General features: G+C 42.0%; 1 protein-coding gene and 3 non-coding genes across 4 annotated transcripts; 2 read left to right on the plus strand and 2 right to left on the minus strand.

The window, feature by feature from the left end:
* Positions 1 to 55: 55 nt before the first annotated feature.
* Positions 56 to 27881, plus strand: LOC108159975 (patched domain-containing protein 3). The gene is made up of 9 exons (XM_017293662.2): positions 56 to 756; positions 7849 to 7979; positions 8049 to 8194; positions 23780 to 23994; positions 24066 to 24247; positions 24316 to 24659; positions 24719 to 25057; positions 25351 to 25664; positions 25727 to 27881. Exons 2-9 carry the CDS (start codon positions 7849 to 7851, stop codon positions 27611 to 27613), a joined length of 3558 nt encoding a protein of 1185 aa, XP_017149151.2. The 5' UTR covers positions 56 to 756; the 3' UTR covers positions 27614 to 27881.
* On the minus strand, positions 6983 to 7056 carry Trnan-guu. Its single transcript has one exon. It is a non-coding gene; the product is annotated as a tRNA-Asn (tRNA).
* Positions 7241 to 7314, plus strand: Trnan-guu. The gene has a single exon. It is a non-coding gene; the product is annotated as a tRNA-Asn (tRNA).
* Positions 20491 to 20562, minus strand: Trnae-uuc. The gene has a single exon. It is a non-coding gene; the product is annotated as a tRNA-Glu (tRNA).
* Positions 27882 to 27902: the final 21 nt, after the last annotated feature.

Raw genomic sequence — 27902 nt, forward strand, 5'->3', positions numbered from 1 at the left:
TGTACCATAGAGAGGTAGAGGCAGAGGTAGAGAGAGAGAACGCCAACCGACTTCATTCCATTCCGATACGTGGTGCGTGGCGGTTGTGTGCGCGCAACTTTCTTTCTTTCTTTCCTTTCGGCGAAGGCGCCCACTATTGAGAGCAGAGTCGAATCAGTGGCAACAATAGCCAGAGCCAGAGCCAGAGCCCCAACCGACATCAGAGAGAGAGAATGTTCATGCGAAGCCCCCAATCAAAGGCAATCAAGTAGGGGACAAAAGACGACAAAAACGTCGCGCTAACGGTCACTGAAATTGAAATTGTGCAGCCCCCAAAAACGTAAGCGCCCCCCAAAAACGTAAGGCCGCTGATCAGCCCCATGCGAGCGCTAGAGTCAGTCCGTGAGACGGTCTCATAGCCAGCGGTCGCCGTTCCGTGCTCGTGCTCGCGCTCCGTGCCCCCAGCCCGCTCCCTGCCCCCCGAACCGACACCCCCCGACAAAGTGAAACGTACGATGGGCCAAATCAGTGCAAAGTGTGTGAACAGTGTGCAATTGCTTCAATATTACTAAGAAAATTAATTGACCAGCATTCAACAAAAGGAAAAAAGGTTGTTTTCGAAAACTGCTGGAAAAGTAGTAATATCTAAAATAGTTTGCAGCTACAAAAAGATATAGTATAGTAGTATATTACTTTTGGGTGCATATAGTACTCGGAAAAAAGCAAATCTTGGATACGAAGCGAACCGATTAAGCGAGAAATATCGAAAGCTAAAAGGTAAGTGCGAGTGCAAGTGCAAGTGAAGATATTTTCGCAATACGCTCCCCCGATTATCGCACTTCTCTCTCTCGAAGCTTCCAGAAGCGGCGGCGGCATACGCCGTAGTTATCCTCTGATAGGGGAGGAGGAGGGTGGATGGACTCGACTCTCCAGGGGATGAATTGCGGGCTGGGCACAATTGCGTATCGCCATGTGCGCTGGAAAATGCGTAGCAAGCAACAGAGACACAACACACTGACAAATTGAATGTTTTCTTGGGAATAATTTTGGCGAATGAACTGATTTTCTCCCGGTGCACAAATTACGGAACCCTAATAGAAGCAAAGTGATGTCAGTAAAGAGAAAAAAAGAGGATTCTCAAGTGACAGGCGAAAACAATTGTTCCAAAAAAATAAAAATTAAACTTAATATAAATAATAATAGTTCCAAGGGTAATTTAAGTTAGAATTTAAATTGGTGTGATTTAATGGGATTTCTCAGTAATTTCTCAGGCAATAAATCCTAATGAATATGTTTTTCGATCAGTGTTGGCTTGCCACTGCGAATTGCATCTGCAACAATAATCTGCCACCGGTCCAAGTCCAACTTTGTGTCAAAAAACCCCCGCCCAAAGAAACTCAAAACATTTGACAGGTAAATTAAGGCAACACAGACACACACACGACAAATTGAGAGCGGCATACGGTTACAATTGCAGCAGAAAACGAGGGGGAACGTTGTGAGTTGCTGCGGACACCGCAACTCTACGGTTATACCCGATACTAAGTCAGTATGGCTCTCCTCCGGCAGACGCCGCTAATATTAAACGACACGACAAAGAGTGCGTGCGAGAGAGACAGAAAATCAGTCTGAGCGTGACGTCGGGCGCTGCGTAGCCACTGCAAATTGATTTGTTCGACACGACAAAGAGTGCGTGCGAGAGAGACAGAAAATCAGTCTGAGCGTGACGTCGGGCGCTGCGTAGCCACTGCAAATTGATTTGTTCCTATTGGCTATACAAATGATCTGATCTGATCCAGATTCAGCAATATGATAGATATGGTCATTATCTATGATTCTGCGTTTTTAGTTTTCTCGAATGTGCAATATTGTGGATGCAACAGATTTTCGTCTTTTGTGTGGGCGGAAGGGGGTGGGGCGAAATTTTGAGATACACGTTTTATAGTAAGATCTAACAGGAGTGCGGATACCAAATTTGGTTACTCTAGCCTTAATAGCCTCTGAGATTTTTGAATATCCCCAGATTTTCGTCCTTTGCGGGTGCGGAAGGGGGTGTGGCGAAATTTTGAAACAAACTCGTCTCGGTCCGATATATTAGGAGTGTGGATACCAAATTTGGTTGCTCTAGCTTTTGTAGTCTCTGAGATCTAGGCGCTAATGTTTTACTCTAAGCAAAGCCGCCTATGCTACGTGTGTGTTAGAGAGAGACAGGGCGAGAAAAAATTAAATTGCTTTCTTGATGCTGGCTATAATAATAATACGATCCAATTCAGATTCCGCAGTCTTAAAGATATGGTCATTCTCTACAACTCTACGTTTTTGGTTTTCTCATATCTTTAAAATTGTGGATGCCACAGATTTTCGTCCGTTGTGGGTGCGGAAGTGGGCGGGGCGAAGTTTTGAAATATTTTTGTAGCAGTGACATATCACAGAAGTCTGGATCCAAAACATCGTTGCTCTACCTCTTGTAGTCTTTGAGCACTAGGCGCTGAAGGGGACGGACAGACGGACAGACGGACGGACGGACAGACAGACAGGGCTCAATCGACTCGGCTATTGATGCTGATCAAGAATATATATACTTTATGGGGTCGGAAACGATTCCTTCTGGACGTTACACACATCCACTTTTACCACAAATCTAATATACCCCAATACTCATTTTGAGTATCGGGTATAAAAACAAGCCACCTGAGTGGTGTGGAAACTGGCACCGAAAAAGATACACAGCCCGAATAAAATTAAGTGGAAATTGTTCAAGGAAAATAGACGAAGATTGGTCAATAGGCGAACGCCATACAGAAATGGATTTTGCTCCCATATGCATCAGTTTTGGACACAAAACTCCATGTGAAACCGATTACATAAACCCCCTCCCCTCCGCTGGTGAACGCCGGCTGGAATGATCCGGTTTGGACCTGACTTTGGACCATCCGCCAACATAACAGCGGGAGTTGCAGCCCAGTTAATGAAAGTTCAAGTGAAATTTTCCGAAATCCGAAACCGGTTGAATGTCGGACCACTCTGCTGGTCAATTTTCATATCTGCTTAATACCAATTATTATGTTCAAGGCCGAAGCCACTCTAAAACTATCTCGAAGGTACAGTTGAGCAAAAGGCCCACCTGGGCAACAGGTAGATGGATCTTCCTTTTTATTGGGTTTTCCACCAGTTTTGATTTGGGATTACACAGCAGGTAGCCTGGCACCGCTTTGAACTGGTTTTACTTTTTTGTGGAAAAATTGAAACGCAAAGATCGATTACTTTCAGATCAGTTTTACGGCTCAATTAATCAATCACAGCCTTCAATTAGCGACTCCCCAAGCAGCTAATAATTTGCTAAAATTCACCTAAACCCCATAATTGATGTTAGCACAAATCACTCACAGCAAAGGCTCTAAAAATGTTGTGAAAATTCAATGGGCTCTCAGAGGTGGAGCTGGGACTGAACCCGAAACCGCAACCCGAGGCACTTTAAGTTGTTCGGGAACCGACCGTCGCGTGCAAGCTGAAAGGAAAAGTGTCTACCGCTGCTCTCCTCTCTCTATTTCCCTGTATTTGGGGCCCAGAAGATCGATCTCCCGCACTCACACAAAAAGCCCCCACCCTACCCTACCATATAACATATACCATATAATGATATGTGATCAGCATTGCACTTTCTTTTTCTTTCTTTGTGTCTTTCTCCTATCGTTTCTTTGCCGCTCGTTGCGCTCTTGAGAAAATTTTTTTATCCCATATTTTCTGAGATGCTTTTGCTTTTTTCTGCTGTCATCTGTGTGTCAATTGGTTGATTTATTAACCCGACAGGAAATACTCTGTCATAATTAACTAATTTCTCCAAGGAAAGTGAATCCAAGGCAATAAAAACGTGAAGTGGAAAGTGCAAGTTATGGAAACGTTTGCGTGTCTTTTTTTTGCTCAATTAACTCTAATAGAGCGATGTATTAAGGCTAAGATTGGTTCTATTATGATATATTATGCTCATTAAAATGGGTGAAAGAGAAAAGGCTGATCACTCATGAGGAGATGCCTCTACCCTTAAGGCTAAGAACTGTCAAAGGCCGAGCAATCATTGACGCCTCAAATGGATTATTATTGTATCTGACAAATGTGATATCCGATATGATGGATGGCCAAGCCAGTTGAGCATGAATACCCCTCTCTTTCTTATCATTATAAACGATCCCCGAAACTACCATAAACTCTCAAAGCTCCAATCTTTACACACTCAATTTCCGCTCAATAGGTTTTTAAGCTGCATTTAATGACCAAAATCAGATTAAGATACTTATGTCTAAACACAGACCCAATAAATCCCAAATCAAAGGGGTTTCTTCGCCTAAATGTTTAATTAATGCAAGAGGCAACAAACAAATCAAAAAAAGAGTTGAATTCAGATTGAAAGCGCCCGAGGAAGAGTGTATCTGTGTGAGTGCTTTCTGTGTGTGTGTGTGTGCTTGTGACCCAGTTCCAGGCTGAACGCATACGTCTCAGGCCCCGTCTCAGTCCATTCCCCTCAAGAGGCGCAGAAAAGTAGAAAGTGAATTTTTGTCTCGGCTTCTGCCTGAAGGCAGAACCTGCCCTAGCACCCTGCCCACATTGTACCTACTATTACCCCCAAAAAAACTAAAGACACATATATGTAAAGAGAGAGAGGGAGGGAGGGAGAGAAAAACAAACACAGTTAAGGCCCCCAATGTTAATTTGTTAGCCTCGAAGCCAACTAATTAAAATTCATTGCAAACATTTCTGTATGGCAACCAATTTCAGTTGTGAGACCTCTATTTACTGTTGCCAAAAAGAAACAAATCTGATTCGGCTTAAGTTGGGTTTGACAATAACAATAATTATTATCCAAAAAATTGTTCAATCTCTCTGGCCACATGTCACGCCCACGTGCTAAGGTCATTGTCGATCGTCGGTCGTTGGATCGTTTCTTGTGTTCTACTTCAATGACTCGACTTGACCCAAATTTCGGCTAAGGCAAACAGCAATAATATTTGGAAAAAAGCACATTCCAGAAATACAGATATTTAAATATTAATTAATATTAATTTTGCAATTTGTTGGCAAATATCGGCAACAATAACCGCAAGCCAAGCAGCCACGCACCAAAAGTGAAAGTTGTTGACTTGGCCAGAAAGAAAAACTGACCAAAAATGTTTGCATTCGGTTTCTGCTCGCCTCGCAGTACATTTTTTGCGCTACCTCGCTATTCCACTCCACTCCACTCCCCGACTCTTCGTCTTCTTTTTCTGAGTAAATATACATTATATAAATTGTTTAAGGCTGGCAAACATCTAAAGCTTCGGGGCCTGGACAAGACCGGCAGTTATGTAATGCGCGAACAGCGATTAAGGTGATGATGAAAACGTACCAGTTGCAAAAAAAAACCCCCCAAGAACTGGTACCCAAAAAGAGAGGCCAAAGAGTGAGGGAAAATCCGATGAAAACGCCAGCAGAAGAACAGATGAAATCCAGGCATAAACGAAGAGCGGAGTTCTCCTGGAGAATTGACCCCAAAAGATTTTCTGTCAAAAAGAAATCAATTTTAGCAAAGGAAGCATCAAAACCCATTAACAATAAAACCACAAACAATAAAACGTCAAATTGCCCGAACACCGAAAGTAAAAAAACAACAAGAAAACAAAAGACTGAAGCGACAAACTCATTTTTGGTCAAGCCAAAAACTTTCTCAAGCCAAAACGTAAAAGCTTTTGAAACGCATTCCAATCGCCTGTCCGTCCCCCGACTAAACATTCGCGCATTAACTTGAACATTAATAAAAGATATATAGAGATATAAAAAGACTTTTGTATATAGCCAAGAAATGGGGTTAGCCAAGAGCAAAAAGAATCCGCCATGAATCAAACCGTTTTGACCTACAAATTATGCAAAAATCTAAACCGAAAAGTATACGTATTTTTGGGATGGTCTCCGATGGTCTGAACGATTCCCAAAAAGAGGGTATACTTTATTATTTATCAACAGCATCATTGAGCACGAGTCTGCCCAAGTTATCCAGATTTTCAGCAGCCTTAAGGTGGCCTTTCTTTGCCGTTGATTAAATCACATTGACACCATGAACTGAACCGTTATGTCACCCCACACCGATGTTGAATTTGGAGTCAGAGTTGGAGTTGAAGTTGAAGTTAGAGTCGCTGTAACCTTGAGGCAACGGTGCGACTCAATTTGGCAGGCGAGAGCGCGGCTTAAGCTCAATTCGAAGTGCTCGACTTAGCCATGTTGTAATCTTAGTGCTTGCATACCCACACAGATATCCATTGTACATACATATAATTGCAACAATTTTGGTAAAAGTGCAGCGTCAGTTGTCGTTGAACCCGAGAAACGGAGAAACAAGATACAAAATGGAAAGTAAACTGGGCTCCCGCTTTTCGTGTTTTGGCTGCTCGCAAATTGAATTTTTCGGCTGCAATCACCAGACCGAATAATGTTCGGACACGAAAGATTTCAAGAGCAATTCGGCACGAGATGACACCTTCACCTGCCACCTGCACCAGCAGCCACAGGCGCCATTTTGTTGTGATGGGTTTCCCAGTGTACATACATATGTGCCAGTGTTGCTGTCATTCATTCATTGACTGAGCTAATGCCAAAAGCTAATGTTCTATTCATGTTCAGTACGATCCAGCAGAATATTCATTTATAATGCCTAGGCGCTCAAATTGGTGGGTTGACAATCAGTGTGCGGCATGACGAATGGCCCAAACGAATTGCGCAGCCATAGAATGTACGAAATATACGCAGAAATATTCATAAACACACCTGAGGCTTAGGGCGGATGAACAAGGAACTGTTTGACAAGGCAATTAGTAAAGGCAAAAAATTTCTAAATAATTATTCGTGACTGTTAAGGACTTTTCTTGTCTCCGCCAAACAGACGGAAACCGATATTTTGCAAAAGAAATCGTACCCCGTTTTGCAAGGCTTAAAAAGAGAAAGAAAATACGAAAAAAGAGAAGTAAAATATTAGATGCGCCCCCGGGTGGACTCGAACCACAAACCTTTCGGTTAACAGCCGAACGCGCTAACCAATTGCGCCACGGAGGCCATGCAGGCAGCGAAAAATCAGCACCAATTGTTGTTAAAACATCCGATTAACAAGCATCTCCAAATAAGTAAGTTATAATTCTTAAGAAGTCTGTAATTTATAAGTAGAAGGGTCCCCAGCAGAACAGCAGAGCGAGCGTGCGCTGAAGGTAGAAGTACGGCAACCGCCGGCAGAGCAACGACTGCCTCCGTGGCGCAATTGGTTAGCGCGTTCGGCTGTTAACCGAAAGGTTGGTGGTTCGAGTCCACCCGGGGGCGGACAAAAACTTTTTGGCCAATATTTTTACATTTTTATTGATTTTTTGAGTAAAAAAACATTGATAAGTGTGTGCTAAATGTTATCGCTGCGTACTTGACTTCTATAATATTGTCAATGAACGTTATTACGGGGTTTCCCTTTCCTCGTTATTGTTGCTCACTTTTTTTTTTTTGTGTGAAGAGAAGCAGAGTTGAACAAAGGCATTTGCCGAGATTCAACTGAGGAAGCCCAAAGGCAATGCGTGTCTAAGGTTTAAGTTGAAGGTGTCGATGAACAAAGCCAAATAGACACGGCAACGAACATACGAATACAGATGCATCTAGATATATGTGTATATACCGAACAACACTCGTAATAGCTCCAATCTGTTGTCTTTTCACCTTCGCTGGACAAATCGCATTAGAGCTCGACAACAACTTGCACGCGATACTGAGACGGTGCCCTAATGTGATATTAGCTAATGGATCCCATTGTAGAAAATTGTTCAGAATTCAAGCTAACAATGTTTTTGGCTTCTCTCTTTCCCTTTCCAGATGGCTTGCGGCATATCCTGTGTCGATAAGACACTCAACAAATCGTTTTACCATCTGGGCCTTAAAATAGCCAAACATCCTGGATATTTCATCATCATACCGGTCCTGTTGACTCTGCTCTGTATGACGGGGTAAGTACTAATACGATTTAGATCTTCTAGGATACCCTACTAATGATATTTTGATGATATGTGTTATAGCTATCAACAACTGAAGTATCAAATCGATCCCGAATACCTATTCTCGCCAATTGCGGGGGAGGGCAAGACTGAACGTGCTGTTGTTGAGCAATATTTCAAAGTGAATTATACGCTTCGCTTCAATGTCGGACGCATTACGAGGCCCGGTAAGTGACATCAAATATACTCATACATACGGATAAACATATATATAGTGACATATCTATAGTCCATGCTCCGCATACCCTTGTCTATGTCTATTACCCTGCACCCACAATACTATAAACAATACGACACCCTCAGCTTCGAACCCTCATAAACAATCCCACGCTCGAAATGGACCACGCGCAGCCGATTGCAGGCAATGTAAACAAACACCCTAAACTGGAAGTTGAACATAAAACAATAGATGCCGCCCTAGAATCCAGCCGCACTAGAATCCAGCCGCACCAGAATCACGCCCCTCTTCAGAGATCAATTACGAATCGATTCTCAAGAATCACACCATCCTAGCTGACCAATCAGAGGCCCTATTCTCAGCCACCCCCAAGTAATGCAACACCGATCATACGCAGCGGAAGCCTTTCATCAAAAGCCGCCTTTCCCACATATCGATCGAGTCACGTACTCCATCTCCGAAGCCGAAGTCGAAGCCAACGCCTCCGAATCCAAATCCGAATCCCAAACCGAGCATCATAATATAAATAGTCTGCATCTAAGAAGCCAACTCAGTTCTGTTCAAGACAAACGTCAATCGCGACACCGTCGGAGAATTCAACCAAAGTTAATTCCGTTCAAGACTTCAGACCTCAGTCATCGTCGGGGAAATAACTAATCAATGTACGCTAAAGTTTAAGTGAAGAATAAAACCTTTTTTAAAACGTAAACTGAAGTGTCGCATATTTAATTGGCGCAGCCGGTAGGATCTCAGTTAAAAGTGAATCCCTTTTTTTAAGACGATCAATTGGCGTAGTGACAGTTACAGTGCGTAATAACCTACAGTGATCAGAGGAAAAGTAACGCTAATACTAAAGAGATCCGCCAAAGAATCTACACACGAAACTCAATTAATATTAGAAAAAATAAATAAATAAAAAGAAATCAACATGCCGCTAACAGAAATACACCTGAACCAAGCCTTGAAGTCAATCAGGCAAATTCCACCATACGACGGATGCCAAGAACGCCTAAGCTCGTTCATAAGTAGGATCGAGTACATCTCCGAATTGTACTCAACAGAAGACATCCGGCAACAAAGCATCATGTACGGAGCCACTGAGGGTCAACTGTGCGGACGAGCACAACTTTTATCACAAAAGCCTTCAACCCAATACCTGGACCGATCTAAAAGCAGCCCTAATCAGCAAACTCAACAACCACACTCCATACGAGACGCTGCTACAACAATTACACGACACCAAATTCAATGGGAATATTCGTAAGTTCGTAGAAGAACTAGAAATTAAGTCAAATGTTATAGTAAGTAAACTAAATCTGGAGACTAGCCCAGAAAATAAGATAATCTTTAAAAACGCTCTGGCAAATGCCACCAGACATACCATAGAAGATGCTCTACCCAATAAACTATTCATCATTTTAGCAAAAAAAGACATTTCTACTATGGCTAATCTAGAAAAATCAGCTCAAGAGTTAGGAATCTACGAAAATTTCGTAACTGATAACAAGAATCACGAACATTCAAGAAACGGAAATAACAATCGTAGGAATGTTGGAACTTATTACCCTCGCTATAGTAGTAACGATTATAACAATCAAAACCCAAGTACTTCCAGAAATAATCTTGGATCGAATCGAAATAATTCAAGAAATAATGCCGTAAATAATAAAGGGTTATTTAACGAATTTAGAAATTCCTTAAACCAGGGCAGAGTCCAGAATCCCACAAACTATCAAATCAATCAGACACAGGCAGGTAGCAGTGCACCAAATCAGCCAGTCAAACGATCTAGGGAAAGCCAAAGCGGACAAATGAAAATGGATGTAAATTTTCAGCAGAGTGCCTCGGAAGAAATCGGGGAAGACCATATATAGAAATAATCGTAAATCATATATATTTAAGAGGTATCGCGGACTCGGGATCGTCAATAAATATAATAAAAGAAAACTATACAGATTCCAAAGTCGATAGCGACAACCTCACCGTCCATACCATCAATGGACCCGTCCGTCTGACTCAGAGCATTACACGTAATGCAACCAAAAACTGTCCGACAAAACAAAAATTTTATATTCATAATTTTTCTGAAAATTATGACATACTCTTAGGCAGAGAATATTTGATGGCCAGCAAAGCCGTCATCGATTACCGAAATGAAACGGTAACGTTAGGAGAAAGGTCATACCCAATCATCCAAAGTGGAGAAGCAATTGCCGTCGGCAAGACCGCACACAAAGGTGTTAAGCCATCTTCAAAGGAAGATATAACTACACCTAAGTGCCTTGACCCATCTCCTGAAGGAGAGCAATACTTCGCTTCCGCATTAGAGAATGAATTAAGGGAATGCAACCAGCTAAGGTTGGAACATTTAAATGACGAAGAAAAGGAGAAACTAAAGAAAGTTCTCTATGAATTTAAAGACGTGCAGTATAAAGAAGGTGACATTTTGACCTTCACTAGTACTATAAAGCACGAAATTAAAACCCATCGCGAAGATCCTGTATATCGTCGACCATATAAATATGCTCAAATACACGATCAAGAAGTGACACAACAAATCAAAGATATGATTAGACAGGGAATCATTCGTAAGTCGAACTCTCCCTATTGTGCACCCATCGCTATGATACCAAAGAAAATAGATGCTTCAGGAAAGCAGAAATATCGTATGGTAGTAGATTATAGAAGTCTAAACGAGGTGACAATAAAGGATAAATTTCCTACACCCAGAATGGACGAAATACTAGATAAACTAGGTAGGTGCCAATATTTCACAACAATCGATTTAGCTAAGGGATTCCATCAAATTCCTATGGAACCTAGCTCAATCCCAAAAACAGCTTTCTCCACGAAGCATGGTCATTACGAGTTCACTCGTATGCCCTTTGGGCTAACCACTGCCCCCGCTACCTTCCAAAGATGTATGAACAATCTGCTAGAAGAGTTAATCTTCAAAGATTGCCTCGTATACTTAGACGACATCATTATATTTTCCACTTCATTGGAAGAACACCTGTTGTCACTAAGGAGAGTATTTGGAAAGTTGAGGGACGCCAACTTAAAGCTACAAATGGATAAGTGTGAATTCCTGAAGAAAGAAACGGAATTCCTAGGCCATGTAGTAACAACTAACGGCATAGTTCCTAATCCAAAGAAAATATCTGCCATAATAAACTTCCCAATACCCAATACAACCACAAAAATAAAATCATTCATAGGTTTATGTGGATTCTATAGGAAATTCATTCCCAACTTCGCTAATATAGCAAAACCTATGACACTCAAATTAAAGAAACGAGCAGTCATAGACCCAACAGAGGAAAAATACGTCGAGGCCTTGGAAAAATTGAAAGTACTTATCACCTCAGACCCCATCCTCGCATTCCCAGATTTCAACAAAATGTTCACGGTAACAACCGATGCAAGTAACATTGCATTAGGAGCAGTGTTGTCGCAAGACCACAAACCAATCTGCTATGCAAGTAGAACCTTAAACGAACACGAAATCAATTATTCAGCAATAGAAAAGGAATTACTAGCTATAGTTTGGGCAACTAAGTATTTCAGATCATACCTGTTTGGTAGAACGTTTGAGATATTAAGTGATCACAAACCCTTGATTTGGTTGAATAACCTCAAGGAACCAAATATGAAGCTACAACGATGGAAGATCAAATTAAATGAATTTGACTTCAAAATAAAATATTTACCCGGAAAGGAGAACCATGTAGCCGATGCGCTATCAAGAGTAAAGATTAACGAAAACCTACTCGGGGAAACCATTAATAGTGATTGTGCAACGGTCCATAGCACGCAAGAAGATAATACAAATTATATTCCACTTACAGAGAGACCAATCAATTACTATAATAGGCAAATAGAACTGATTAAAGGTAATGAGGATAAGGTAGAAACATCCCACTATTTCCACAAGATACTGATAAAAATCGCATATACCGAAATGACAGAATCATTAGCAAAAGATATAATAAAGGAATATGTGTGTACCAAAAAGAGTGCACTATATTTCCATAACGAAGTAGACTTCCCACTGTTCCAAAGGGCATTCCTGGAGATAATCAGTCCAAATCACTTCACTAAACTGATTAAATCCAGTACCAAACTCATAAATATTCCCAACTACTTCGAATTCAAAGAACAAATATTGAAGAATCATAAAGAGCTACTTCACCCAGGTATCGAAAAGACCACTAATTGGTTTAAAGGAAAATTCTACTACCCCGATTATCAAAAGTTAATCCAAAATATTATCAATGAATGTCCTACGTGAAACGTTGCTAAAACTGAGCATCGTAACACCAATCTAACCTTCGAAATCACCCCTGAAATACAAAATATCAGAGAAAAGTATGTCATGGATTTCTATTTGGTAGGCAATCAACAATTCCTATCATGCATTGATGTATATTCTAAATTCGCTACCCTTGTAGAAGTTAAGAGTCGCGACTGGTTAGAAACCAAGAGAGCCATCATAAAAGTCTTTATTGAAATGGGCAAGCCACAGGGAATTAAAGCCGACAAAGATTCAGCCTTTATGTGCGCAGCATTGCAAGCATGGTTGAATGCGGAAAATGTGAAAATCGAAATCACCACCAGTAAAAACGGAGTTTCTGATGTAGAACGACTACATAAAACGATCAATGAAAAATTAAGAATCATTTCAAGTGAGGATAACATAGAAAACAAGCTCACAAAATTCGAGTTAATTCTATACACTTATAACCATAAAACGGTTCATAATACTACAAAAAGATCCCCAGCTGATATCTTCCTGTACGCCGGACTACCAGATTATAACACTCAACTGAATAAAGTTAGGAAGATCAATCATTTGAATAACGATAGAATCGACTTTGAAGTAGACACACGCTTCAAGAATGCCCCCCTAGTTAAAACAAAAACAACCAACCCGTTCAAAAGAACAGGGGAAATTAGGCAGGTAGACGAAAAGCACTTTGAAGAGAAAAATAGAGGGAGGAAAATCACCCACTATAAAACGAAATTCAAAAGAAAGAAAAAATCTAATAAAAGTAAATACGATAATTGCAGAGTACCCGAAGAGAGTACTGGGAATCCGGAGCTACAACATGATTAAGATTATAATCTTACTAATGTTCACCGTCCTACAGTCTTCCGGACAGAATATAGAGATAGATCCCATCAACTCAAGGAATGGATATCTCATATTCAAAACAAATACCATTAACATACCCATTAATTATGAATACCATTATCTAACAATTAATATAACAAGAACAGATGAAACATATCAGAGTTTACTAGAACAGGCAACCCAATTTAATAACGAAATCCAAGTTCAATATTTAGTCGAGAAATTGCAACGTGAATTCAACGGCATCAAAATAGCCAAAAGAAACAAAAGAGGCCTTATAAATGCAGTAGGCACAGTATATAAATATCTATTTGGAACATTAGATCAAGATGATAAAGTCGAAATAGAAGGGAAAATAAACAATCTGGCTAGCCACAGTGTTCAAGCTAACGAATTAAACTTAGTGTAGTGTATTGACACTCAGACTTAAGCACGCGTTGTCTTCAAGATTCTCTTTTATTCTATATCCCTTGGATGGTGTGACCGTATATAGATATTAATATAATACCTAACACGCCTCTCCTTAGATGTTTAATATACATGTCATTTACAAATCTATTTTCTTATAACAATTTGATTTGTGTACTTAATCTAATTAGCGTATATAAAGTTTATGTGATTTCGTATTTTTCTTTCTTCTTAATCTGTTTAGTATTTGTTTTAGTGTTTAATTTGTACATAATTTGATTTCATAATTCCTTTCTTTATATTATTTTATTGTTAAATACGCTTTACTACCTTCCCTCTTCACGTGGTCTCAACTCTCTCCTGGTGGGTGTTGGTTGAGAAACTATTTGTTCATTGTTGGTTTTGGAATTGTCATCTACTGAACAATTGCTTTCGACATCAGGTGTTTTCGCATTAGGCGATGTATGATTGTTAGTGCTTTGGTTTCTAATTTGATCCAGGTGACGTTTTATTTCTCTGTTATTGTTCGCCAAAATACAACAATACGAACGCGGGCCCAGTTGTTGTTTTACAGTTGCCTGAGTCCAGCTTGCTTTGTTAGGATTTTTGTAGTCCCTAACCATAACTTTTTGACCCTTTAAAAATTCTGTGCTTCGTCTACCTTTGTGATTTACAACACACTCAGTCTGTTTTTTATTTATTATGCTTTCGACCGTAGATGGTTTTAACAACGAAAATCTTGTTTTTAGTTTGCAGCCAAAAAATAATTTAGCAGGAGATTCGCCCGTAGTACAATGAATCGTATTTCGGTAATCGATCAAAAATCTATTTAAAATTGTATTAAAATCTTGTCTTTCATTAGCCTTTATGTTTGCATATAGTGATTTCTTAACAGTCTTTACAAAATTTTCTGCTTGACCATTATTCGCTGGATGTCCTGGAGCAGTAAAAATGTGATTAACACCATTGTTTTTCATAAACGTTTTAAAATCATCAGAAGTAAACTGTCGTCCATTGTCACTAACTAACACGTCTGGTAAACCATATCGACAAAATACTTCTCTAAGCTTGTTGATAGTAAACAATGAAGTTATTTCCTTCGTTTTGAATACTTCTGCCCATTTTGTATAAGAATCTATAATAACCAATAAATGAAAACCTTTAATTGGTCCTGCAAAGTCTATGTGTACTCGACTCCAAGCCTTTCCTGTGGATTTCCACGGTATTAACAGACTCTTTTCTGGACTTGATTGTAGTTCCTGACAAGGAATACAATCTCGAATTAATTTCTCAATTTCAGAATCCATGCAAGGCCACCACACATAAGAACGTGCTTACATTTTGGTTTTTACTATTCCCAAATGCGATGCATGAAATTCTGCTAAAATAGCTTGTCTCAGTTTGGTTGGAATTACTACTCTGTGTCCCCATAAGATACAATCATATTCCACTGTAAGTTCATTTGTTTTAGAGATGTAGGCAGAAAACTCGCTGCCTTTTAATCTTGTCTTCGAACCAGTGTTAATTGCCTCACAAACTTTTGATAATATTGGGTCACGTCGTGTTTCACGAGCTATTTCTTTGAAGCTAATTTTGAACACCTTTTCGGACTGTATAAAATGTATGTAATTATAGTCTTCGTTTGGTACAGCCGTTTCCCATTGAGGCATTCTTGAGAGTCCATCTGCTATATTTAAGGTCCCTTTTATGTGTTCAACTGTATATTGAAAACCTGACAAAGTCAGTGCCCATCTTTGCATTCGTGCAGAGGCCATCAATGGAAGTCCTTTCAGGTCTCCAAATATGCTTAGTAATGGTTTGTGATCTGTTCGAAGGATGAACTTGTTTCCTAAAAGATACTGTCTTAATTTACTCACACAGAACACTATAGCCAGTGCCTCTTTCTCGATTGTACTGTAATTATGCTCGCTTTTGGATAATGCTCTTGATACAAATGCTATTGGTTTGATATCTTCATTGCATTTATGTGATAAAACACCTGAAACTGCATGACTGCTAGCATCAGTCGTTAATACTAACGGTTGATCTGGGTTGTAGTGAACTAAAACTTGTTCAGAAGTTACTTCTTTCTTTACCTCTTCATATGCACTCTGACATTCGCGTGTCCAATTAAATTTGGTATTTTTCTTTAATAATGCATATAAAGGACTCATTATCTGAGCGAAATTATTGATAAACTTTGAATAATAATTTACCATGCCTATGAAAGCTCTAAGCTGTGATACGTTTTCCGGAGCCGGTGCAAACAATACACTCGCAACTCTATCATTGTTTTTGCTCAGTCCTATCCTGTCAATTGAAAATCCTAGGTAACAAATTTTGGATTTAAAGAACTCACATTTCTTGTCATTTAATTTAAGTCCAACTGATTTCAGTTTTCTAAGTACAGCTTTTAGGTTTGAAATATGTTCTTGAAGATCTCGTCCTGTAACTGTTATGTCATCTTGATAAACCACAACTCCTCGCATACCCTGAAACAACCCTTCCATTGTTTTTTGAAAAATAGCTGCTGCAGTTTTTATACCAAATGGTAAGCGTTTAACTTTCAATAGTCCAATATGTGTGCTCCAAGTACACAAATTTTGAGATTGCTCATCTAAATTTAGCTGATTGTAAGCATTTGACAGGTCAAGTTTTGAATACAGTGTACCCCCTTCAAGCGCTGCAAAAATGTCGTCTATTCGAGGTAGTGGATACTTTACGTCGACTAAAGACCGGTTTAATGTAACCTTATAGTCACCACAAATTCGTATGTCACCGTTTGGTTTTAAAATCGGTACCAAAGGTGTTGCCCATTCAGAACTAACAACTTGCTCTAAAATTCCATCATCTATGAATTTTCGTAACTGCACTTCAATCTTTTCTTTCCATGCTAATGGTACTGACCTAGGCTTGAAAAATATTGGTTTTGCATCTTCTTTTAATAGTAACGATATCGTATTCGTAGTATATGAACCTAAACGAGGCTCAAAAACTTCAGCAAACTCCGATTTAATCTGTTCTGTAATTACAGAATTTGGTTCATTTACGTACACATTGTTCACCTGCATTAACTCAAAATTAAAAGCTCTCAAAAATGTTCTACCTAGCAAAGGTGGACTCACTGCATTGGTTACAACAACAACAATTTGTTTTTTTAGACCTCGATATTCGATCGTTGCATCGTACTCACCAATAACTTTGATTGAATCTCCATTGTAATCTACATATGGAACTAGACATTTTCTAAGTGGTCTGCTGGTATTTAAGCTTTCGTAAAATGTTTTTGGAACCAATGTGCACGGTGCACCAGTGTCGCAAGCAATTTTCGTTATGTTTCCATCAATTTTTACAGGTAAATAATATACTCCATTAGTTGAGGTTGTATCAACGCTATAGATAGAAAAGTTATAATTATCATTATCAAAATTATTATCAGAATAGGTGTCATGTTTTGTTTGAGATACATAATTTACGGATTTTTTTGATTTATTTTTACAAATGCTCGCCAAGTGACCTATTTTTCCACAGCTGTGACATTTGCATGCCTTATACTTGCAATTGTTTGAGTTATGATTTCGCCAGCCACAGTGTGTGCATGGCTGCTGCTTCTTTTCTCTGCCAGCGTCGCAGTCGTTTTCGCCGTCGCCGTCACCGTCGCTTCTGCCGCCTCTGTAACTCACGTTTCGGTTGCCCTTGAAATGACTTCTGCCGTTGCTCTTTGCTTGATCTCTGTTCTCGCCTCTTTGCCTCTGCCATTGACTAGTCCCGTTCTTTTGATGCATGTAGTTGACGTTGTGTTCTGTCTTCCTTGTGCTGATCTTCGTCTCCATGATCATCGCCTTCTTGAGTGCATCAGCCAGAGTTAGATTTTCGTCTTCTTCACATAGTCTTTCATATATAGGGTTGGGAAGGCTCATCACAAATTGGTTTAATACAAACGCTTCCAGATTTGAGCCAAATTTGCATTCCAATGCCAATTGTTTAACTCGAGCATACCACTCCGCTACAGTCTCATCTTCACTTTTTGTGGACATGTGAAATTTTTTTCTTTCTCTGAATATGAGTGTAGGTGGTGTGTAGTGTGTTTTTAAAATTTCACATAATTCTTTGTATGCTTTTGATACGGGTGATACCGGATTGCACAAACTATGTAGTACAGTGTAAGCCGCTGTACCGATCGACTTCAACAAAACTGCCTTTTTTGTGTTTTCCTCTTTCACATTCAATTCGCACAAATGTATGTCGAATTTTTCCTTCCAAATGCAGAACGTTTCTTGGTGTGGCGAAAACTCAGCAATTGTTGCCATTTGATAGAATGTTGGTGCTTCATTTTTCGTCATGTTGCTATTCATATATTATATGCACTTTTAACATGTGTATGTATATTAATACGTTTTATTTTATCCTCGTCGCCAATTATGTAGTGTATTGACACTCAGACTTAAGCACGCGTTGTCTTCAAGATTCTCTTTTATTCTATATCCCTTGGATGGTGTGACCGTATATAGATATTAATATAATACCTAACACTTAGTAATCCAAGCAGTAAATTCTGGCATAGAAGTTGCCAATAAATTAAGCAAGGATAATGATAGAAATAAGCAACTAGAGATATTAATATTTAACCTTCAACATTTTACAGAGTACATAGAGGATATTGAATTAGGCATGCAGCTAACAAGACTAGGGATCTTTAGTCCAAAATTATTGAGGCAGGATTACCTGAAACACATCGATTCAGAGAAATTATTAAATATCAAAACATCTACCTGGTTGAAAACAGACACTAACGAAATACTAATAATTTCCAACATCCCACGAGAGATCAGAAATATTCCTATACTTAAAATTGTCCCATATCCAGATGAAGATAATAGCATCCTCACTGACCTAACGCAAAACAATTATTACGTTCTAGAAAACGAGGTATATGAAAAAGAATCAAAACGAAAAATAAATGACGAATGTATTTCAGGAATAGTCAAACAAGTAGAAACAAAATGTCCATACACCAAAGCACACCAAAACTTTCAAATAAGTTTCATAGAACCCAACATATTGTTAACTTGGAAATTACCAAAAACCATATTAAACCAAGATTGCTTAAACCAAGAAATAAAAGTAGAAGGTAACGCATTAATAAAAATACATAATTGCAGTGTACAGTTAAACGAATTCTTAATATCCAACTCCATACCAGAATTTGCACAAAGCATCTACATCAACAATAACGTAACAAAAATTAAACCATTGTCTTATTTGCAAACCAAAGAAATCGTAATAGAAAATACGCGATTAAATAATGTATTACATGTAAGCTTAATACTACTATTTGTCATAATCATAATAGGATTAAGCTACAAATTGTTTAATCTAAGTAAAAGCAATAAGCCTAAAACCGATCCGCACATAGAAACACCTTCAGACGAAGACGAGGAATCCCCAGCAGGCACAGTTTTAGACGCACCCGAACTATATCCAAGGATAATCGCCTGAGGACAGGCTTAAATCTAACAATGGGGGAGTGACATATCTATAGTCCATGCTCCGCATACCCTTGTCTATGTCTATTACCCTGCACCCACAATACTATAAACAATACGACACCCTCAGCTTCGAACCCTCATAAACAATCTCACGCTCGAAATGGACCACGCGCAGCCGATTGCAGGCAATGTAAACAAACACCCTAAACTGGAAGTTGAACATAAAACAATAGATGCCGCCCTAGAATCCAGCCGCACTAGAATCCAGCCGCACCAGAATCACGCCACTCTTCAGAGATCAATTACGAATCGATTCTCAAGAATCACACCATCCTAGCTGACCAATCAGAGGCCCTATTCTCAGCCACCCCCAAGTAATGCAACACCGATCATACGCAGCGGAAGCCTTTCATCAAAAGCCGCCTTTCCCACATATCGATCGAGTCACGTACTCCATCTCCGAAGCCGAAGTCGAAGCCAACGCCTCCGAATCCAAAGCCGAATCCCAAACCGAGCATCATAATATAAATAGTCTGCATCTAAGAAGCCAACTCAGTTCTGTTCAAGACAAACGTCAATCGCGACACCGTCGGAGAATTCAACCAAAGTTAATTCCGTTCAAGACTTCAGACCTCAGTCATCGTCGGGGAAAACACTAATCAATGTACGCTAAAGTTTAAGTGAAGAATAAAACCTTTTTTAAAACGTAAACTGAAGTGTCGCATATTTAATTATATATATTATAAGTATGAATCGTGTGGGTATGATGATGACAATTATGGCAAACATTGGGCAAGTGAAATGGGCTCTGGCAGTGGCTGTGGCGCCCCATTTAGGGTCTCTGACGTTGCGTCTTCCAATTAAATGTTGCCACACTTTTTGCACCTTGACGCACCTCCTCCGCTCCTCCTGTGCGCTCTCTCATGTGCAATAAATACTCGTAGTTTCAGCACTACGTCGGGAATAGAGACACAATACCTTTATTTTTTATTATTGGGGTCTTGAACTGCGGCTACGTTTTACAGACTATTAACTGCGCTAAATGGTTTATTAGGCAAAGACGCCAACAACAATGGAAATCAGCAGAAAACATTAATAGTAATAATAGCCACAACAGTAACAAACTTCAACAAAATGCCGCATAATTGCCAAATGACATTGTGCCACAAAAGCTAAAGCAGTTGCAGAATCCAAACTAAAGAGAAATCAAAAAAAAATGAAGAAAAATTAGATTAGATTACACAAAATTGGAGTTTCCCATACCGGGAATCGAACCCGGGCCTTCTGGGTGAAAGCCAGATATCCTAACCACTAGACCATATGGGAGGAGGTGACTGTTTGAACCCAAAGTTAAAATATAAAAGAGTGCCAGAGTACAGTGCTAGACTGTTATATAAGCTAAAAATAGTAGTGTTTTGTTTGCAATTGTTTTTACTGCCAGTCAAGTGGTCGGTGCCATGATGCAATTATACAAGGTGGTCTCGTCGGCAAAAGTTAGTCCCTTAACGTATGCTAGCAATAAGTGCGAGTGAAGGGCACATAGTATAGTGAGTGTGAGTGAGACGGTATATGTTGATGTTGATTAACCCTTAACAGGCCCGTGGGTTTTAAAATTTTAAAATAAAATGGTTTTACTGATATACATATGTTTGTATTAATATTTAAATTTTATGCAGCCATTAATAATTTTTCTTCAACATTTTTATAGTTATATCATTTGTAGTTACATATATCAAAGACTATACAATACCAAGATGTCGCATGAGCGACCAAAAAGCTGTTCTATGGCGGGTCCTAACTTTAGGACCCAAAAGGCACGAGGGAGCGCGCGGGGTTTCAATTCCCTTTTCGCCTGTACTTCGTCTCTACCGCGACCCCGCTGCCAATCGGTTTCGTCTGTTCGGCAACAGCACCGTCGAAGCGGTGGTCGCGGATCGCCGATGTCTTTGGAGCGGCACAGTGGGACCTTTGGCCGTCTCAGCTTGCTAAATTAGTTAGTTAGTCAATAAATATTTGCACACTGAAAAAATTTTAAACTTTGAGTGCTTATATCTCCTAAACTAAAACTATCTTGAAAATTCGATTGGAAAATTCTCTATTAGATGCGTATGTACATTAAATTTATCTAAAGCACTCATACAATTTTTTGACTATTTCGGCTGAGTCCCCACTGTGCCGCGCCAAAGACATCAGCGACCACGCTGCCCTACGGTTTCGGCACGCAGCCACTGACATGCTTTCAGTGCGCTTGTGTGTGAAGCTAAAAGCCGTATATGCTGCGGGCGAAACCGGTTTATGGCCGTGCCGACCTAGGACATACACACATATACACAACTACAAGCATATTTCTGGGTTGGCTCGAGCTCGTGCTGACCGAGGCATTGACGAAGCCGAGTAGCACTTCGGAGGCGAAGGTAGCGTAAAAGAGAATTGAAGTACTAGCCCCGCGCGCTCGTACCTTGAAGCGTCAAACGAAAATTGAAAAAGCATTTGTTCCTCATGCGACATCTTGGTATTGTATAGTCTTTGGTTATATTAAAATGTTCTTTTACATAATATATAAAGATTACTTCTAATTCTGTGGTATTTTTTTATATGCTTTCATAATTTTGTTGTTGTCGGGACATAAGGGTTAAGAATATATCAAAAAATTCGTCCGTGAACAACCTTCATCATCAACAAGCAAGCATGCACTGACGATAAGGGACAACACGAACGAACTTCGGCTCCCGACGAGACCACCTTGTATAATTGCATCATGGTCGGTGCGAGGGAGTGATGGGTACTACACTCGGTCGAGTATTTATATGCACATGTGTACGTATCTGTGTGGGCCATAACCAATTGGTGGGTGGTTGCGTTAGTTAACGTACTGAATGTTTGCTCGAAGCGAACTGAATGTTTATCCACAGCGAAAAGGGTACAGTACAGTTGTTTCTCTTTCGACTTAGTTCGCCATTTGCATAATTTGGCATTAATATTTCATTTGCAAGCACACAAGAGGAAAATGGGAGAAACGAGTGTAAAAACTAGGGGGAAAATGCTAGAAACGTGTGCTCGAAACAAAATGAGCTTCGCTCATAAAAATGCATCATATAGAGTGCAGCGAATGGCTTCTGATCTGGTTTTATGGCTAAAAATTTCGCTTCGAAAGAGCATTTGCAATTATTCTTGCGAAATAATTAACCTCATTCTGTTGGACTGCACTCGATGTGCAACGAGCATCTCCAAGAGTTCGCCAACTCCATCTTCAACTCCATCTACGAGTTTATATGTAGATCTGACATCTTTCCGAGTACGTGGAGATTGGTACCCGTTCGCCGACTCATCATCATTGAACTTTGATTTTGACAATCATCTGTGGCAGTAGAAATGAAACTCTGCCGAGTGTGTGGAGGCCACCAACCACAAGAGATCCACAAGCCAGAGATCCAAGCACCAAGAGTCTCAACGGTATTATCTAGACCGCATTTAGTCGGTTACGACCAGTTAGCCACCAATGCGCTGCGCTGCGCTGTGCTGTGTGCCTCGCCACGATTGCACTTTTGGCCGGCATGCCGCCAACGAATGTGCCGCAAGATTGCAAATAGCAAAACTTGATGCTTACCGAGAGCCGAGCCACTTTCTCCGTCTTTGAACATTATTGTATCTTTTTTATGGAGCGCAACAACACAACAAAAGCAGACGACGAAAAATATGTTTAATTTGTTGCATTTTTTCGCTTTGTTAGTCCGCCCAAATGTTATATAAAAATTGATTTGTCCGATAAACATTTCAAAGTGGATCGTCGTCTAATATATATTTTTCTTTTCGTTTTTTTTGTCTATCGTATTGTCTGGCAGTTAGGATATCCGGCTCGGCTTGGCATGGATGTTTCCTGTTTGGGATGTTGAGAAAAGTGTGTTGTCAACGAGATACTTTCCTACTTAGTTCCTCAATTTGTTCGATAGACTGCGAAGACTCTCGCTTATTCGATTGCTGTCTAATTATTTTTGCATTCGTATGAATAAATCTTTCTGTAAGACGTGAATGGGTTGCTTATGGCAGTAATTTTGTTGCTCAAGTCCCAAGTTCATTCATAAATGGGTTGGAAACAAGGATATACCGATAGGAAAAATCTCTCCACCAATATTGTAAGCATCTTTCGGGGTGTTGCTCTGCTACGTGGAATGTGGCACGTAGTAGCTAAGCGGATACTTCTTAGGTATATATCTATAACGATTTAGTGTATAGACACATGTCCAGAGACAATCACTGACGCAAGTCCACGAGGCTGCATTGGTTATGGCGCATTAAACACAAATAACGATTGGAACAATCGGCCAATATCAAGTGGTCTATGGAGCAAATACAAACAAAATAATAAAGCAAAGGCAGAATTGAATGAAATTCAATTCGAATTAAATTGAAATTATTGTCACGTATCAGCGTGTGGAGAGCAGCAGCCTTCGGAGCAGCCGGAGTGCCCAAGTCCAAGCCAACAAATGATATCTAATTGTTCGACGATAACCATGGGCTAATCGATCATCTTTCCACATTTCAGGTCGCTTCGGACGGGTCATAGTGATAACGAAGGATGGCGATGAGAACATGATACGGCGTGAGGTCTTCCAGGAGCTGAGGACACTGGACAATCTCATACAGAATGCCACGAGCACCTACGATGGGGATACCTACACCTACAAGGATAATTGTGCGCGCTGGGAGAACGAGTGCTTCGAGAATGATATCCTCAACCTAGATGCCCTGATGGACGATGTGAGTGCCCAGAGGAATCATTCGCTCATCGAATACTATGCTAATTCCAATTCCCTCCGGTTTCCTTTTAGCTTGAGACGGGACAACTGAATCTGACGTTTCCGTTCATGTTTAATCCCGTCACCTGGGATGCCCATCTATTTCCCGTTTTCTTTGGCGGCACAAAGCTAACGGAAGACAACTATGTGATCAGTGTGCCGGCCATACAGCTGGTATACTTCGTGACCGCCGACACCAAGCGGCAGGATGCCAAGTGAGTGCCGTGGCGGATCAAATCCGTAGGTTGTTTCGGAGATTAATGTAATGTAATGTGTCTTGCAGAGGCGCCGAATGGGAGGAGACCTTCCTGCGGGTGGTGGGACACGCCGAGGACTCTGGACTGTTCAAACACATCTCGGTGTCGTATTTCGTCTCGCGAACCCTGGACCACGAGCTGGAGAAGAACACCAAGACAGTGGTGCCCTATTTCAGTTCCACTTTCCTGCTGATGGGTCTCTTCAGCATCATTACCTGCATGATGGGGGATGCCGTGCGATCCAAGCCCTTCCTGGGTCTGATGGGCAATATTTCGGCCATCATGGCGACACTGGCGGCCTTTGGCCTGGCCATGTACTGCGGCATCGAGTTCATTGGCATCAACCTGGCCGCCCCATTCCTGATGATTGGTAAACAGAGGATAAACCCAAAAATCTCTCCCATTCTCTAAGCCGATTCTCTCCTATAGGCATAGGCATCGATGACACATTTGTGATGTTGGCTGCCTGGCGGCGGACAAGGGCCAAGATGCCGGTGGCCGAACGCATGGGACACATGATATCCGAGGCGGCGGTGTCGATCACCATCACCTCGGTCACTGACTTTATTTCGTTTCTGATTGGCATCATCAGTCCCTTCCGATCGGTGAAGATATTCTGCACCTACTCGGTGTTCGCCGTCTGCTTCACGTTCATGTGGCACATCACCTTCTTTGCCGCCTGCATGGCCATCTCGGGGTACAGGGAGCGCAAGAATTTGCATTCCATATTCGGCTGCCGGGTCCAGCCGATGTCGGTGGCCATTAAAGGTGAGTGAACTGCCCAAATCGGATGGGGATGCGACTTTTGTTTTGTTTTGATTTGATCTGTTGCACATGCTACAAAGTCCACTTGGCCAGAGTTTGAAATGTGGACAGAGAACCACAACAACCGGCTCACAGATTGCGGAGCTGCAGCCAGCAGCTGCAACATGAACTTGATCGTGACTAACTAGACTAGTGGCTGCAAATGCTGGCTAAAATTGAGGTCAATGGGAACTTGTCTTACCGCTCAGTTCTTCACACTTCTTTCTGTTTGTCTGTCTGTCTTTGCCGCTTCGCAGAGAAACGCAACTTCCTCTACAAGGCGATCATGGCGGGCGGCATCGATCTCGCGGATCCCGACAATCCCATCGACAACAAGGATCACATGCTGATGGCCTTCTTCAAGGACAAAATGTCCGCTGTGATCAACAACAAATGGTGCAAGGTCATCATCATCCTGGCCTTTGCCAGCTATCTGGTGGGGGCCTGCTACGGCATTACCCAGATCAAGGAGGGTCTCGAGCGGCGCAAGCTCTCCCGTGAGGACTCGTACTCCGTGGAGTTCTTCGATCGTGAGGATGATTACTACCGCGAATTCCCCTACCGAATGCAGGTGAGTGATGTCTAAAGATCTCCATAGTCCCTCAGTTCTGATCTGATCCTCATTCTTTGCAGGTGATTATTGCCGGGCCATTGAACTACTCGGATCCGTTGGTGCAGGAGCAGGTGGAGAATCTGACGAGCACATTGGAGCACACCTCGTATGTGACCTCCAGGCGCTACACCGAGTCCTGGCTGCGCTCCTTCCTTTCCTTCCTGGACCGCAACACCGAGCTGCTGAATGCCACCGTCGATGACGAACAATCCTTCATCGACGCGGTCAAAGAGCATTGGCTCTTCCCCGGCAATCCCTTCTCGCTGGACGTGCGCTTCAACGACGATGAGACCCAGATCATTGCCTCGAGATTCCTCATTCAGGCCGTCAACATTACGGATACCAATCACGAGAAGGAAATGGTGCGGGATCTGCGCAAGATCTGCAGAGATTCGCCACTGAATGCCTCCATCTTCCATCCCTACTTCGTGTTCTTCGATCAGTTCGAGCTGGTGCGTCCCGTCTCGCTGCAGGCCATGGTCATCGGAGCCATCATCATGATGATCATCTCGTTCATCTTCATACCGAACATCCTCTGCTCGCTGTGGGTGGCCTTCTCCGTGATCTCGATTGAGCTGGGCGTTGCCGGCTACATGGCCCTGTGGGACGTCAATCTCGACTCGATTTCGATGATCAACCTGATTATGTGCATCGGCTTTTCTGTGGACTTCACCGCCCACATCTGCTATACCTACATGTCCTCGAAGAAGCGCAGTCCCAAGGCCCGTGTCCGCGAGGCCCTCCACTCGCTGGGCCTGCCCATCATTCAGGGCTCCAGCTCCTCGATACTCGGTATTGTGGCTTTACTACTAGCTCAAAGCTACATCTTCCTGGTCTTCTTTAAAATGGTCTTCCTGGTGATCTTCTTCGGGGCAATGCACGGCCTGTTCCTGCTGCCTGTGCTGCTCTCCCTCTTCGGACCCGGCTCCTGCCTGACCTGGACGGGTCGGGACGATGGCAGCGAGGCTGAGGTCGACGACAGTCTGGACGAGGGGAAGCCGGAGAAGCCCTTCTCTCAGTCGTACTACATGCAGTACCCCATCAAGGGCATAAATGGACCCTATGGCTCCAAGGGCTTCCTCGGAGCTCCCTACAAGGCCTATGGCGTGGACGAGAAGGACCAGGGCCTGGGCACCTCTGGCGAGGACTCGTCGGAGAGCAGCTCCAGTCGATCGCAGCGCCGCCAGCAGCTGGCCAATGCCGCAGCCGAGGAGGAGGCCGCACAGGATCCCCGCCGCCGTTACGAAAAGGGCTGGCGTCGCTCCTCCTACAAGAATATCTACGGCGGCCCGAATGGTAGCATCATCGCTGGCCATGTCCAAGCTCAGTTCCAGGCCCAGCCCGATCTCTACGGCCAGCAGGTGTCGGCAGCCGAGTGGCGGCAGCGCCTGGACGCCCACGAACAGCAGCAGCGCAGCCGGCAGCGACGCAGTCCATACGAGAACTACGACCTGGACATGCAGCGGGCGCGTCGTAACTCCCACGGGGACATCATCGACATGCAGGGCACCCCCAACTACTCCGTGGATGAGCGCCTGCGGCGCCAGTATCCCCATGATCCAGTGCTGAGCGGAGGCAGTGGCGATGAGGGCAGCTATCGCCAGCAGTCAGGGCGGGACTCATCCCCGATTGCGGCACAGCCGCCACTGGGGAACTCGTCCTCGGCCAAAAGGTACCAACGCCGACGCTCCTCTGAGGACTCGACGCGCCACCACCAGCGTTGGCCGGCGAACATCGAGGAGCGTAGGGCGCGACGCACCCAATCTCCAGCCCGGCGACAACCAGAGACTGCCCCGCCCAGCTTCTCCCACCGCTCGTCTTCCCATCACAATCTCTACCAGCCACAGAAGAACGGCAAGGCCACGAAACAGCCTCCCACATACCAATATGGGGATTATTATCACTAAAAGAATGATCCATAGAGAAGAGGATATCTATGAAGAGAGAGAGAGATAGAGAGAGATGTTTGTTTGGCGTAACGGACAGGAATCTACATAGAGAGATGGACCAGAGCAGAGCAGATCAGAGCAAATTGTCTTGTCAACATGATATACTATTCTAGTTAAGTTAGGAGATCTTTCAAATGAAACTACACACTAGCAGGTGGTTCTGTACGTATCCTCTCTCTCAACCGATTTTGTCTTCATTCTGTAGTAGCTTGCCCCGCATTTGGAACACTATGTAGAATACTCAGAT

This window comes from Drosophila miranda (assembly GCF_003369915.1).
Source record: "Drosophila miranda strain MSH22 chromosome Y unlocalized genomic scaffold, D.miranda_PacBio2.1 Contig_Y2_pilon, whole genome shotgun sequence".
NCBI classification, from domain to species: Eukaryota; Metazoa; Arthropoda; class Insecta; order Diptera; family Drosophilidae; genus Drosophila; species Drosophila miranda.

What these genes read in the sequence shown, in the direction of transcription:
- LOC108159975 (XM_017293662.2), top strand. Translation starts at nt 7,849, where the DNA reads ATGGCTTGCGGCATATCCTGTGTCGATAAGACACTCAACAAATCGTTT. An exon ending in ACTCTGCTCTGTATGACGGG is followed by an intron (nt 7,980 to 8,048) that starts GTAAGTACTAAT and finishes TATGTGTTATAG; the next exon opens with CTATCAACAACTGAAGTATC. An exon ending in ACCAAGCGGCAGGATGCCAA is followed by an intron (nt 24,248 to 24,315) that starts GTGAGTGCCGTG and finishes TGTGTCTTGCAG; the next exon opens with AGGCGCCGAATGGGAGGAGA.